This window comes from Mustela lutreola, chromosome 11 (genome assembly GCF_030435805.1).
Source record: "Mustela lutreola isolate mMusLut2 chromosome 11, mMusLut2.pri, whole genome shotgun sequence".
NCBI lineage: Eukaryota > Metazoa > Chordata > Mammalia > Carnivora > Mustelidae > Mustela > Mustela lutreola.
The window spans coordinates 72954000-72967956 of record NC_081300.1 but is presented as its reverse complement, the minus strand read 5'-3'; the positions used below and the strand labels follow the sequence as shown (position 1 = coordinate 72967956).

General features: G+C 48.3%; 1 protein-coding gene across 5 annotated transcripts in view; it reads left to right on the top strand.

Annotated features, from left to right (window-relative positions):
- The window catches only part of SEZ6L (seizure related 6 homolog like), a 183603-nt gene that overhangs the window by 110479 nt on the left and 59167 nt on the right, over positions 1-13957 (top strand). For all 5 annotated transcript variants that reach the window (XM_059140156.1, XM_059140155.1, XM_059140154.1 and 2 more), the window contains exons 2-5: positions 4172-4888; positions 5929-6062; positions 8289-8481; positions 10495-10680. In XM_059140156.1, the coding sequence (XP_058996139.1) occupies positions 4172-4888; positions 5929-6062; positions 8289-8481; positions 10495-10680 (1230 nt within the window). The remainder of the gene's footprint in view (positions 1-4171; positions 4889-5928; positions 6063-8288; positions 8482-10494; positions 10681-13957) is intronic.

The window sequence follows — 13957 nt, the reverse complement described above, 5'->3', positions numbered from 1 at the left end:
TCCGCAGTTTCAGAGCGCATGGTGCATTTCCGACTTTAATGGGATGCTTCCCAGTCTACTCTCCCCATCTCTCCCACCAAAGTGAGAGAGGGAAAAGGGGAAAGGTGCTTCCTCCTCACCTTTGATGGGAGAACAAACGCTCAGTCATCTTCAGCATGCGGTCTGGAGAAGGGAGAGCAGCCTCTCTCTGTATTTAATTTGAGCCCCATCTCTTCCGTTGGATATCCATGTTTGGTTATTGGTGTAGGTCTGTCTTCCGGAAGTGCCTAGAGCATTGACTTTCTTGTCCTAGTATCAACCAGCAGAGAAATGTCACTCATTAATTGATGGGCAACACTGGGGCATTGAATGCACATGATAAAGGCAGAATCACCCATATGTGACTAGGATGACTGAACATTGTAAGTGCTCTGAGAAAGAAGAGTTCGTTTAATCCGGTGGTCATTGAGCCCCTGGGAAAAGCCTCCTATGTCTCTGGATCTCGAAGGCCCTGGAATCCCACTCTGACTCATTCCGGCTGGGATCTGGTTTTGCATGGCACTCCCCCGGCCAGCATCCCGGCTGAGAAAGAGGCCTCCAGGGGCGCCTGGGTGGCTCAGTGGGTTAAAGCCTCTGCCTTCGGCTCGGGTCGTGATCCCAGGGTCCTGGGATCGAGCCCCGCATCGGGCTCTCTGCTCAGCAGGGAACCTGCTTCCTCCTCTCTCTCTCTCTGCCTGCCTCTCTGCCTACGTGTAATCTCTGTCTGTCAAATAAAATAAATAAAATCTTAAAAGAGAGAGAGAGAGAGAGAGAGAGAGGCCTCCAGTGGCAAACACTGCAGACCACAGACAGACTCTCATCTGTCTTGAACATGGCCTTGAGTTTGGAGCCAGCCACCAAGATCCCACGGGTGAACCCTGAGGAGGAGGCAACATGGTGGCGGGGAGGGAAATTTACCTCGTGGATCTGCAACTCCCCTTGACAGTTAGGTCTTCAGTGGGAAAAAGCTGACTCAGTACAGCCAGATCTACTTCCTATAAGGCTGAAGTGCCACTATGGTTAACACCCGTGTACCGTGGGGAACCCAGAGCTGGGCTCAGGGGCTGTGGGGAGGAGGCTGATCATGGACTCCTTTCTCTTGCATTCCCTCCTTCTCTTGTGGGCTGCGTTGGATCTAGACGGGCTGGGGTGGCCAGGGGAGGTCACAGGCCTTGAAAGTGTCAACACCTGTGGCCCAGATCTACACCTGGGTTCCTGCAGCCTGCAACTTACAACAACTTGAAGGCAAAACCAACAAGGAGTAGAAAGGCAAGATTACAGGTTCCAGAAGGAGCTCTTCTGATCAGTCTGGAGATAAGAGTCACCCCAGGGGCTTTAACAGCCCCCCACTTTCAAGCTCTACCCCTGGAGATTCAGATGTCAGGGATCTGACAGGGGAGAGTGACAAATGTGTATTTTAACGAGGAATCCAGGGAGGGGTGAAGGGTATCATTTGGGAGATTTAAAAAACACTATAGCCCACCCAGCAGGGAAGCGAAACAATGGAGGTCTGAGGGGGCCTCTGCTTCCTGCTGAGAAGGACAGGCTGTCAGTGATAACAGTACCTCATGATATTTAACAGAGCTGCTAGCATGGTCTTTGGCATCAGGAAAATGGAGGTTGGAAACGCAGTTTTATGGGTTTGTGTGACCTTGGAAGTTAATTTAGTGTCCCACAGCCTCACTTTGCTCATCTGTACAACAGGAATAATTTTTCCCTTGAGAAACAATAAAATTAGGTAATGGGTTAAAAAAAAAAAAAGTGTTTAGCAGATGCCTGATACATACCCAGCACTCAGTAAAGCAATCAAAAATAAAACGTCATAAATATCGCTATTATTATGGCCAAGGGCACGCCGATGTGCCTTATGTCCTTTGTCATTGCTCCTTCCCCTCCCTCACTTGTAATCAAGGGGATATTTTTGTAAAAGGACTGGCAGAAGCTAATACAGCCACCGGACCCCACAAAACTCACAAGCAGTGTCAGGATCGAACCACTCACTCTGCCCTCTCTAGCAAGATTAGCAAAGGGCTTGAAGAATAATTGTCAATTACCTGATCACGCCCCAGATCAACACAGTCCAAGCTGGAAGACCTGACTAGAGTGACCTAGTCTGGCTGCCCACCTGATCCAGACAGAGAAGATGGAGAGAGAGAACATGAAACCCACACGGTTATGCTAGGGAGCAGTGGTCAAGGTTGGAGGACCATCTGGGTCCCCCAATCCCAGGGGCATCCAAGCTTTGTGCACTGAAACACAGCTGGTGCTCGGGAGCCACGTGTCCTGACCCCTCACCCTCCTTCCTCTCTTTTGGCCCCTTCCCTTTTTTCTCACTGCACAGTCTACAGAGATGGTCAGCATTAATCATTTAACAAAAGTGACAGTGCTCACAAAAAGCACAGCTCTTGAGCAGACCATGTCTGATCTAATTCTGTGAGGTAGATGGGATGGCTCTGTTATGCACAAGAAGCTTCGTGGATTTGCCCAGTCTGATGCAGCTGGGGGACTGTGGAAGGCAGGATTTGAATCCGGATCCAATTCTAAAGCCTCGATGCTTCCCACCTTGGACCAGGAAACCTGCTTGGTTGGCCCCTAACTGCCCTTGATCTGCCCTCGGGTCATGCATGTGCCCTGTCCTCTCCCAGACAGGTTCCTGCCCTGGCGCGACCAGGAGCCTGGAATGCACGCCGGCTGGTGATCAATGGGACACAACAGGAACATTTGTCGATGCCAGTTGCAAACTGTTGCAGTCTATATAGATTAAGCCACTGCCGCCGACTCCATGAAAGTAAATGAGCCTTTCCGACAGCGGCAGAAATAAATTTAAATGACAGTGCCAAAGGGCCCAGAGACTGCGGCTGAGTGAGTGTCTGTCTGCAGAAAATCGACAAGGACAGCTATCAGTCCCAGGGCTTCTATCCCACGATGTAATTCCTCTCTATCTCAAGATCATCATTGGGGATGCTCTGACCACTCTGGCTTCCCACAGAAGGGTGCGGATACAATGACAATAGTAAAGACAGTGACAGCAGCTGGCGCGTGCTAGGCACTCACTGTGGGTGAGGCACCTACCTATAGGTACAGGTATGCTTTACCCACATCAACCCATTGCACCCAGGAAACAGGGTGAAATAACCCTGCTTTACAACTGGGGAAACTGAGGCTCAGGAAGGTCAAAGCCACATGCCAACTTGCAACTGACGGAAGTGGGTCTCAACTAAATGCAGGCGATCTCAGGCATGAGTCTGCCAAACAGTTGCCAGGACCAGCCCTTGTTTAAATTTACTAGGTGGTTTTACATTCAAGGCAAAAATAAATCACACTTAGCAGGATATAGAGTGCCCACCAAGGCCTGGCCTGGCAACCACCCTGACTCACTGGCTTTCTCTCCAGTCACCCTCCATCTGCTTCCCCTCATATTCCTCTATTGTGCTCTCTTTCTTGCTCCACACTCTTCCTGCAATCCTCTGTTCTGAACCTATCTCATGATTCTGAATTTTCAAATCTTTCTGGGTCTCCCACAAGGTCAAGTTTAATTATTTAGAAAAAAGAAAAAAGAAACAGAAAGAAAGAAAAGAAAAAGTGCCTCCCCCTCAACCCCAGGACAATACAGCCCTGAGCCAGGGCACACAGCTTGGAAAGGAGTGTGGGCTTGTTACAACCCCCACTCATCCCTTGGGTGATGTGCTTGTGTAGTAAACAACCTGCCCAACTGTACATGGTGGTCCTGCCCCACAGACTGAGTTAGAGGACTGTTCTCTGTGCCCTGTTAGCATGCTGAGCTTCTCTCTTTCTAAGCATCTATCATACCAAATATGATTTTTTCTCCTTTCCTATTACCCCTTTCAGTACATAAACAACTGGTACATGAGACACTTGTGCCCTTAGTTTCTGTAACCCTAATGCTTAGCTGGGGCCTGGCAGGATCAATGGTAAGTATGTATGGTCAGCAAAAGGAAGAAAAGAAGGGAGCATGAAACAGAAAGAAAAGGAGAGGGAGAGACGGTCAGGAGAGAGGGAAGGAGGCAGTTCCCATATTTGTCCTGGCATCTTGGCAAGTTAGGCCCACCCTAGGCCCACAGTTCAGGAGGTGGAGGACCTACCCTCCACCCTCAGCCCCAAGCTAACAGGTGTTTTTCCTCCTCTTCCACAGATGCATCCCAGGAAGCAGATATTGGCCCTTCTGGTGCTTCCCTTCTACCCTCCAGAGCTCTGGGGAGCAGCAGTCTGAACAAAGAGAGCCTTGAAGAGAGGGTGACTACTGCCCCTCTGAATCCAGTGCAGTCGGGGGAAGATCTTCGAGAGCCAGGGCTGGAAGAGGAAGCCCCCTCAGCCGCCCTCTCCACGAGGCTGCCGGAGGAGACCGCCACCAAGCACACCCTCCCCTTCGGGAAGAAGCTGCCTTCGCTCAAGCAGGTGAACTCCGCCAGGAAACAGCTGCGGCCCAAAGTCACCTCCACGGCAGCGGTTCAGAGGACAGTGTCCTCCCCTGCCTCCTTGGGCCTGGGCATCCTCTCTTCCTCCCCCACTGAGAAGCCCCACCCCCCGGGAGACCCTGAGCCCGCTGCCTCCGAGGAGCCCCTCTGGCTGGACCAGAAAGCAGGTGCAGTCCCCACGACACCCGCACCCCTGCAGATCTCCCCCTTCACCTCACAGTCCTATGTGGCCCACACCCTCCCCCAGAGGCCAGACCCTGGGGAGTCTGCGGTGCCTGATGATGCCCCTGAGGCTCCCCCCGAAGATGCCAGTCCCATAACCTTGATGGACAAAGGTGAGAACGAACTGACCGGGTCAGCCTCAGAGGAGAGCCAGGAGACCACGACATCCACCATCATCACCACCACGGTCATCACAACTGAGCAGGCCCCCGGTAAGCAGCCCGCAGACCCTCAAGCCCTCCTGCTGCAACCAGGAGGCACCCACTCTGCGCAGGCCATGGCGGGAGGGGAGCCAGGGAGACCCATGTCCCACCATCACTTATCACCTGTTGAGCACTGACTTGAGCTTGACCTCGTGGCTCAGAATTACTATCCCCATTTTAAAGATGAGACAACTGAGACTCAGAGACATCAAGCAGTTTGCCCAAGGCCACGCAGCTAAAGAGTGGGATTCAAACCTTTTTCAGCTTGGAATAGAATCCTTTAACCTGCTGAAGGCCCTTGACTTTTCAGTCTTTTTTTTTTTTTTAAGATTTATTTATTTATTGAGAGAGAGCACACATGAGGGGAGGGGCAGAGAGAGAGACAGAATCTTAAGCTGATTCCTCACTGACAATGAAGACTGATGTGGGTCTTGATCTCAGGACTCCAAGACCACCACTGAAGCCAAAACCAAGAGTCTGACACCCAACCACTGTGCTCACAGGTGCCCCTCAGAGTGCTTTTACTTTGACAGTTGCATTTACTTCTCCAGACTTGATAAAATGCACGTCTGTGTCCCAGTCTTCTATCTTCTTTTCTGTTTTCAAACAGAGAAGACAGACACCAACAGTCGATCATAGGTAGATTTGGGACAAGTGCATTATGGCCTCTCTTTAGAAAGTATAAGTTCTGGGTTTGAATCCTGCTCTCTGTGTGAGGTTGACCCAGACACCACCCCTCTCTGAGCTTCGGTTTACGTATCTCTAAAATGGGGATGAAATGTCAGGTCCTACAAGGGTGAATGGGGTCGGGCCGGTACAGTGGTTAGGATTGTGCCTAGTGGAATGAAGTAAGCAGTCAGCCTGTGTCAGCTACCACAGTTTGGATTATCATGTTGATTCTGGGGACTGAAGGAGGATTAGCAGCCGTGGGAGGGAGGGGGAAAGAAAAATGCTGGTGCCCCAGAAGCCCAGAGCCACCCTGCAGCCCATCTGAGACATGACATCTATCTGAACTGTCCTTCGTGTCCTAATGAAAGTCCTTCCTCCAGCTCCCTGCAGTGTGAGCTTCTCTGATCCCGAAGGGTACATTGACTCCAGTGACTATCCACCACTGCCCCTCAGCGGCTTCCTGGAGTGTACGTACAACGTGACGGTCTACACTGGCTACGGTGTGGAGCTCCAGGTAATTGTAGAAAGTTGCCTGGACAGTGCCTGCCTCTTCCAGCAGGAAGTCTCTGGAGGGTTGTCTGACACGGGCTTACTGTTATCATACTAACTGCTTTGGTTCCTTCTTTGCCTTAAGCAGGGCAATTTGAGCTGGGCTTTGTTGAATGAATAGGAGTTCCTGATTCAATGCACAGCTGAAATAGGCATACATTGAGGAGGGGGAACTGTTAATAAATTGTGAGTTATTATACTCAGAAGGAAAGTCCTCTTATACCCTATATCAAATACATTATATCCTTGTATCAAAACTTTTTTGCCTATAAGCTAAGAATGGAAAAGCAGAGTGGCATAGTGCTCAAACATCTGGATTTAAGTCCCAGCTCTACCAGTGAAAGCTGTGTGACTCTGGGCAAGGGATCTTACCTCTCTGAGCCTTGGTCTCTCCATTAGTAAAATAGAGATGATAATACTACTATTTTACAGATAGGATGGTACAAATATGACAATGCACAGACCATTCATCCAGAGAGCCTAGCTCAGTGTATGTTACCAATTATCCTCATCCTAGTTCCTGACCTTCCCCAATTGACCCCCCAATTTTTAAAAAATGGAACAAGGAGGGGTGTCTGGGAGTGGGGAACTGTCCAGTTCACTGCCTCACAGGAGAGGACAGAAAAAGAAAGCTGGTACCAAGTCATGGTGGCAGACCCTCCCAGGCTAAGTTTGGAGGTCTGGATGTATACCTTTATCTAATGAACAATAACAAACCATCAAAAGTTTTTTAGCTGGGTTGGTTGTCACCTAACCAGAACTTTATTTTAGGGAAGTTTTTCAGACTTTCATGGAAAGAATAAAAATTAAGCACCTCAGCACCAGGAGCTGTGGTTTTTGCAGTCCCCAGAGCTTAGCACAGTGTGTGGCACATAATAGATACTTCCTAAATGTTCATGGAATTAAAATGAGCTGGAGGAAAGTTGCAGTCCATCTGAATGTGGCACTCCATGGTCCATTTCCTTCCATTTGGTGTCAAACACTGCATGGAGCTCTTTACCAGGCACATAATTCCTTCACTGAGTACCTACTGGGTACTAATCATGGCTATTTACTCTGGGGAATATGGGAGTGTGCAAACTAATGCAGTACCTCCCCTAAAGGAGTTCACTGTCCTATGATTGATACAGACATACTTAGAAGACATTAGAATGCCATTTGAAAAGGTGTTCAGTGGGTGCTTATAGGGGATGTTGTAACATCCCAGTGGAGGCATGGGAAAACCCTTTGGTAGTCAGGGAAGGTCTCACAGAGAAGGAAAATTTTAGTAGAGCTTTGGGGAATGAATAGGAGTTTGTCAAAAAGAAAAAAAGAGTAAGATGTATGATCTGCAAGAGGAAGGCTTCGTCGGTGAGGCCAGCCCTGCTTTGTTGAGAGGCAAAGGGCCTAGGATCCCAGGCCCCCTAGGAGAGGCATCAAAATCCAAATTGGGCACTGGGATCTGACTAAAGGTCCCTCCCCCCAGCCACACTCCATTTGTTTAGTGTCTTTGTATACAACTAAAGTATCTCTCCTCTTTCTCCTCCAAACCTGGAAAGTGGACTTGGAAATCAAGTATGCAGTTCTTTGCATACTTGATGGGGTTAAAGCCGCTGTTTTACAGCACATGAGGGTGGCCCTGAGAATGCCCTAGAAATGAGCACCCCACTCCCTCTTACCAGTTCATGCAGAAAGGGGAAGAATGAATTCAATCCACATAAATATTTATTGAGCACCTGTTATGTGCCAAGCACTCTTCTGGGCACTAGGGACAAGGAAGAAATGGGGGGGCGGGGGCAAAAACACCTTCATTCATGGAGCTTGCATTCTGGTGGAATGCCTTATTCTGTCCTCCTGGAGTCTGGGCTTCAGGAACCAGCGGATCAGGCTCTTGCCCTCCCCTCTCCATCCCCAGGAGAACTTACCTCAGCTGCCGGCGTGGAGGAAGCTCTCTCACAGGACTCATCCATGGACGCTTACAGATTTTTGCAGTACCTTTGCCCTATACCTTGGCTTCAGTCTGGTCCCTCATGAGGGGAACCTAGATATTTCCAGGGCTCCAGATGTTTCCAAGGGGGCCTGTCTGTCCTCTTGACTTGGGGCTGACTGCGGGCTGCTGTGTTGGCATTGTCTGGGGTCCTCTGGCAGCTGCAAGGGCCCTGTCTCAAGCACAACTCAGAGTTTCTCTCCATCCGGCCCTGTCTGTCTGCAGGTGAAGAGCGTGAACCTGTCTGATGGTGAGCTGCTCTCCATCCGCGGGGTGGACGGTCCCACCTTGACTGTCCTGGCCAACCAGACTCTCCTGGTAGAGGGACAGGTTATCCGAAGTCCCACCAACACCATCTCTGTCTACTTCCGGACCTTCCAGGACGATGTCCTTGGAACCTTCCAGCTGCACTATCAGGGTAAGCTCGCATCTAGGCTAATGGGGGGGGGGGTAGATGTTTGCCTCAGTTTCCCTCTGGAGCCAAGGATTCTCCAACTTTTTGTGCCAGGGATCCCTCCATCAGGTTGTTAAAACCTCTGGACCCCTTCTCAGAACCATGTTTTTGAAAGCGTAAAATAAAACCTTACATGACTAAGAAGAAAACCAGTCAGGTTGAATTACAGTTGTCAAAATATTATTTTAATCTGCAATGTCATAATCCATGTGCTTCTTTATTAACACATTAAATAATAATCTCCCCCAGCAGCTCTGGTAATTACTGTAATTTCAAAGTACTGAGGATCATAAGAAATATGTCAAGATATCTACCATGATATGAAAATATCTGTATTTCTTTTGGTGACGAAGTCATACGTTCTACAAATAGGTCATAGTCTGTTGCTTATCTACATGATTGAAGAAAATACCACTGTTCAGTTAAAGATAAATAGGAAACCAGCAAGCCACTTTTTCCCATTCAGATAGATCCACAGTTCCTGAATCTCCTAAATGAATCCTCAGGGAAGTCCCTGGATAAAAAGCCTCAACTCCCAGGGCCAACGCACAGGGGTCCGACTCTCTTTTCTTCTGCGATGTTTTCTTTCCTTTTTGTCTGACTCTGAGGCTCCCCTCTTGCTTTCTGTTCCTCTTGCTCTTCTCTCTCCCTGCCTTCCTTCCTCCTTCTTGGCCTCCTCCCTCTCTTCTTGTCTCTTCATCCTTTCCTTCTCTCCCTCTCTTCTTTCCCTCCCTCCACTCTCCCTTCCCTCTGGCCGGCACCCTCTCTCTCGCTCTCAACCCCTTTCTCTACCTCTGGAGACCTTCCCGTGACCTCAGGTTACTTCCCTGAACCAGAAGCTCCTCTATGTCCTTGCCAGATACCTGCGTGGAGAGTAGGGTCTGCCCTCACACATCTGGATATTTGGGCACCCTCTACCTGGACATCAAACTGAATGAACATCAGGAAAAACAGTTCTGTTGAAACTTTGCCCTCGGATGTTTCTGAAACAGGGGAATGCGTGTCTATGGGAGTACCCGCCTCATCACCACTTTCCAAGACCAAGACTCCCCCTGTTGTCTTGTTCATTACTGAATGGGGGCAAAGAAATAGTTTGTAGAGCCCTTGGGTTGGATGTAATCCTCCCAGTGAGTTCTGAGATCATCGATACCTCATGCAGTGGGAGTGGTCAGACCATACAGCCAAAAGGAGCAGTTAGGAAGGTTAGCAGTTAGGAAGGTTTTCACATCCTCTTAGGAGAATCAAGGAGCTCAGCACAGTCCTCTAGAGCCTTCTACTGCCCCCAGCTAGATGTTGGACTACGGAGGCTCTTCCTCGGTGTTTCCTAGTTAATCCTTACTGCCACTGGTGAGGCAGGGACAATTGCCAACTCCCCTGGCAAGATGAGGAGAACCAAGTTCGGGGCACTCTGTCCCTTTCTCAAGGTCACACAGTTTCTAAGGGATGGAGGAAGAATGTAAACTCACATTGGTCTCCTTCCACAGGTCAGGCCTGTGTGGGCCAGGATGGTTATTTTCAAGCTGTCCTATCCTTTGGCATTTCCTGAAGAGCTGCTTATTCGAGTTCTGGTCCAAGCTTGTGCTCATTTTTAACAAACACCAGAATTGTTTGTGCTGGTAGGACAAAACCCACCTGAGCCCCACGGCCCCTCCTTTCCCCAAGGAGAAGGCAGCTCTGCATCCACAGGAAGAGATGTTCACATGAGGTGTGGGAACTTATTTTTCACCCCAAACCTGTGATATCTGATTAGACAAGGTGGGGACCTTGGATCCCAGAAAAAGTGTCAATCTGGCAGTCTCCTCACCCTATGATCAATGAGAGTTCCAAAAATACACACATACTGCCCACACCCAGTGCTCTGGAGCCCCTAGGGGCCTTATCTTTTCTCCTCAGCACAAATTGGCTCCTGGTATGTGGGTCACGTTCTTCCTGTCCCGGCTCCTAAGGGATGACCATCTGCCTTTGCGTTTCTCCCAGCCTTCATGCTGAGCTGCAATTTTCCTCGCCGGCCCGACTTCGGGGATGTCACAGTGATGGACCTGCACCCGGGTGGGGCGGCCCACTTCCACTGCCACCTGGGCTATGAGCTCCAGGGCGCCAAGACGCTGACTTGCATGAATGCCTCCAAGCCTCACTGGAGCAGCCAGGAGCCCATCTGTTCAGGTACACTCCCCCCATCGCCAGACCTGACATAGATAGTTCCCTCAGAGGTGAGACACCAACCCCAGGGCATTAGACTAACCTTAGGGATAGGCGCCCAGCCCAGAGCAAGAGACTGCCCCCAAGTTGGACAACCATAGCCACTGAAATCTTTAGTCTGTGGAAAAGCACACATCACCTAGAATTTACCATTAGCCACATTTAGCAGATCTGAAACTTTGTGCAACCATCACCACTCTGTACTTCTAGAACATCTCCATCGCTCCCAAAAGGAAACCTTGTACCCATTGGCACCCACTCCCTAATTTCCCCTCCCCTCATAAACCTTAACAGCCAACAACATGCTTTCTGTGTCAATGGATGTTCCTCTTCTGGACATTTCATATAAAGGGGATCCTACAATACATGGTCTTTTCCAACTAGCTTCTTTTGCCCAGGATCGTGTGGTTGAGGTTGACCCATGTCGTAATGTGGGTCAGTACCTTGTTCCTTTTCATGGCCGAAATATATGTCTGTGTGTGACTCTCCCCTGTTTTATTGGTGTATTCATTGGTGGATGCTGGAGTTTTTCCCACTTTGGCAATGATGAATAACGCTGCTGTGAACATCTGTATATCAATCTTTGTGTGGACATATGTTTTCTTTTTTCCTGGGTCCTATGGTAATTCTCTGGTTAACTTTTTAAGGAATTGTCAAGCTATTTTCTGCAGAGGCTGCACTGTTTGTCTTTCACACCTGACTGTGTGTGAGAGTTCCTCTTTCTCCACATCCTAGCCAGCACTTCTTATGTTACACGTTTTCTTTTTATGATTTTAGCCACCCTGGTGGGCAGGAAGCTTTCTCATTGTGGCTTTGATTTGCATTTCCCTGATGGCTAACAATACTGAGTGGCTTTCCTATGCCTCTTGGCCATTTGTAGATCTTCTTAGAGAGATGTCTGTTCAAATCCTTTGCCTGTTTGTTTGTTTTTTTTAATTTTGTTATTTGTCTTTTTGTTGTTGTCCTTCATATATTCTGAATATTAGATCCGTGTCAGGGATATGATTGGCAAATATTTTGTCCCTCCCTGTGGATTGCTTTTTTACTTCTTTTTTTTTAATTTACTTATTTATTTGAGAGAAAGAGAGAGCAGGAGGGAGGGGAAGAAGGAGAGGGAGAAAGAGAATCCACAAGCAGACTCCCCACTGAATGTGGAGCCCGACTCCACTCAGGGCTTGATCCCAGGACCCTGAGATCATGCCCTGAGCTGAAACCAAGAATCAGGTGCTTAACCGACTGCACCACCCAGGTGACCCATGTTTTTTCACTTCTTGCTATTGTGCTCTAATGCAGAAAAGCTTTTCATGCTGACAAAGTGTAATTTATCTATTTTCTTCTGTGGCTGTACTTTGGGTAAGCCTGCTGCCACACTTTGAACCCAGTCCGTAGATACTGAAACACTGCCAGGGCTGCCGTAAATGTTCATGTAGTAATGCAGCATCATGACAGCCATTACCACCTCCACATTACAGATGAGGAAACAGAGGCTCAGGGAGGTGAAGTCACTTGCCCAAAGTCAACAGACAGTAATTGAAATGAGTTCAGAGCCCTTTTCCTCTGAGCTGTTTTTCTCAAAGCACGGATGGTCTATAGACCAGCAAGAGGACTACAGACACATAGTTCTGGGCCTCCTACAGGACCAGCTGAATCAAAATCTCCATTTTAGCATGCCCTTGTGTGATTTGCATGCACATTATGGATCAAGGGGCTCAGGGTGACCCTGTACTGTTAGGCATAGCCTTGACTATCCGCAGCTATCAAGAGAGAAAAACCATTTTAGATTCTCAGAAGTTCCGGTGGTGGTCAGGAAAGCACAGGCCGCCTGTAATAACTGAGCACCTACTATGTGCCAGGGCCTGAGCCACGAAAAAGAGCATACTGGGAATAATAATAAATTATTCCTTTCTTTCAGGCATTCAGAGTCAGGGGAATCTGAAAGCAAATGAGGCCTGATGACACATTCTGAGATTTGATTGTTGCAGTATTGTTTCCCCAAGGCCCTTTGGAATTTTTCTTCTTTGCTTTTTAACAAAAGGGAATTATCCAAACCATAGGGCAGTTGGGCTCTGTGCCTCTCCCACGTTAATTTTTATCTATGTGTGAAATCAGAGAGGAATTAAGCTTCAATTTGTGCTAAGAAAGATGGATGGGGAGCCACGGCTGGCAAATTGAAGCCAAACAGAGCCATCAGTTGGCTTAATAAGGCAGGGAAGGGGAGCAGAGAGGCAACAGAATAGCGGCAGCTTGGGGAGGACAGATGGCCGGTGCCCCCCACCAGGGTCTGTGTCCTCCGTCTCCTCAGCTCCTGAGCCATAGGACAACAATGCTGGCTATATTTTGAGCATCTATTCTGTGCCAGGGACAGTGCCAGGTCCTCTGTGTGCATCATTTCATTGACTTCTCACCATAGCCCTATAAGCAGGGTGGAATCAGTATCACCCTTTGAGAGTGAACTTGAGGTACAGAGTTTCCGTGACTTGTTCTAGATCCACAGAAGGTTGAGTGGCACAGGTGGGGTTTAAACCTCCACTTTAGGACAGGAAGGCAGTCGGGAGAGAGAGAGACAGACATATGCACAGAGACCCAGACAGAGGTGTGCACGTGCCCACACACACCCCAAAAAAACACCCACACACCTCTGTCCATGGTGCTGAAAGACATATAGGTGGTGGGGGTAGCGGGGTGGGGAAGGGGCTTCTGGGCAATGTCTTTGGTGTAAATCAGCACACTCCGGAGCAGAGCAGAGAGCTATCTACCTTTTCGCCTACTGCAAGTCCTTATTGGTCATGCAGTCATTCAACAAACATTTAATGAGACCCAAGTGTCTCCTAAAAATAAGAAACAAACTACTTCATGTTTATCTATCTCCCTCCAGTTCACAAATTATTTTTTAATATTTCTTTATTAGATTTTTATGATAAAACTAATATATATTCTGGTTAAAAAAAAACAAGAAATTCAAAATTGTAGAGATAAGAGCAAATTACTTTCATATTTATGGTCTCAATAGATTTTTGCAAATAGCTCATTGAAGTAGGTAAGGTAGACATACCATTTTGTAACTTGTTTTTTTTTCCCACTTAAAATATATGAAGCATTATTCTATATTCCCAAGTATTCTTTAAGAACATGATTTTTTTTTTAAGATTTTTATTTATTTATTTGACAGAGATCACAAGTAGGCAGACAGGCAAGCAGAGAGAGGGGGGAAGCAGGCTCCCCGCTGAGCAGAGAGCCCTAT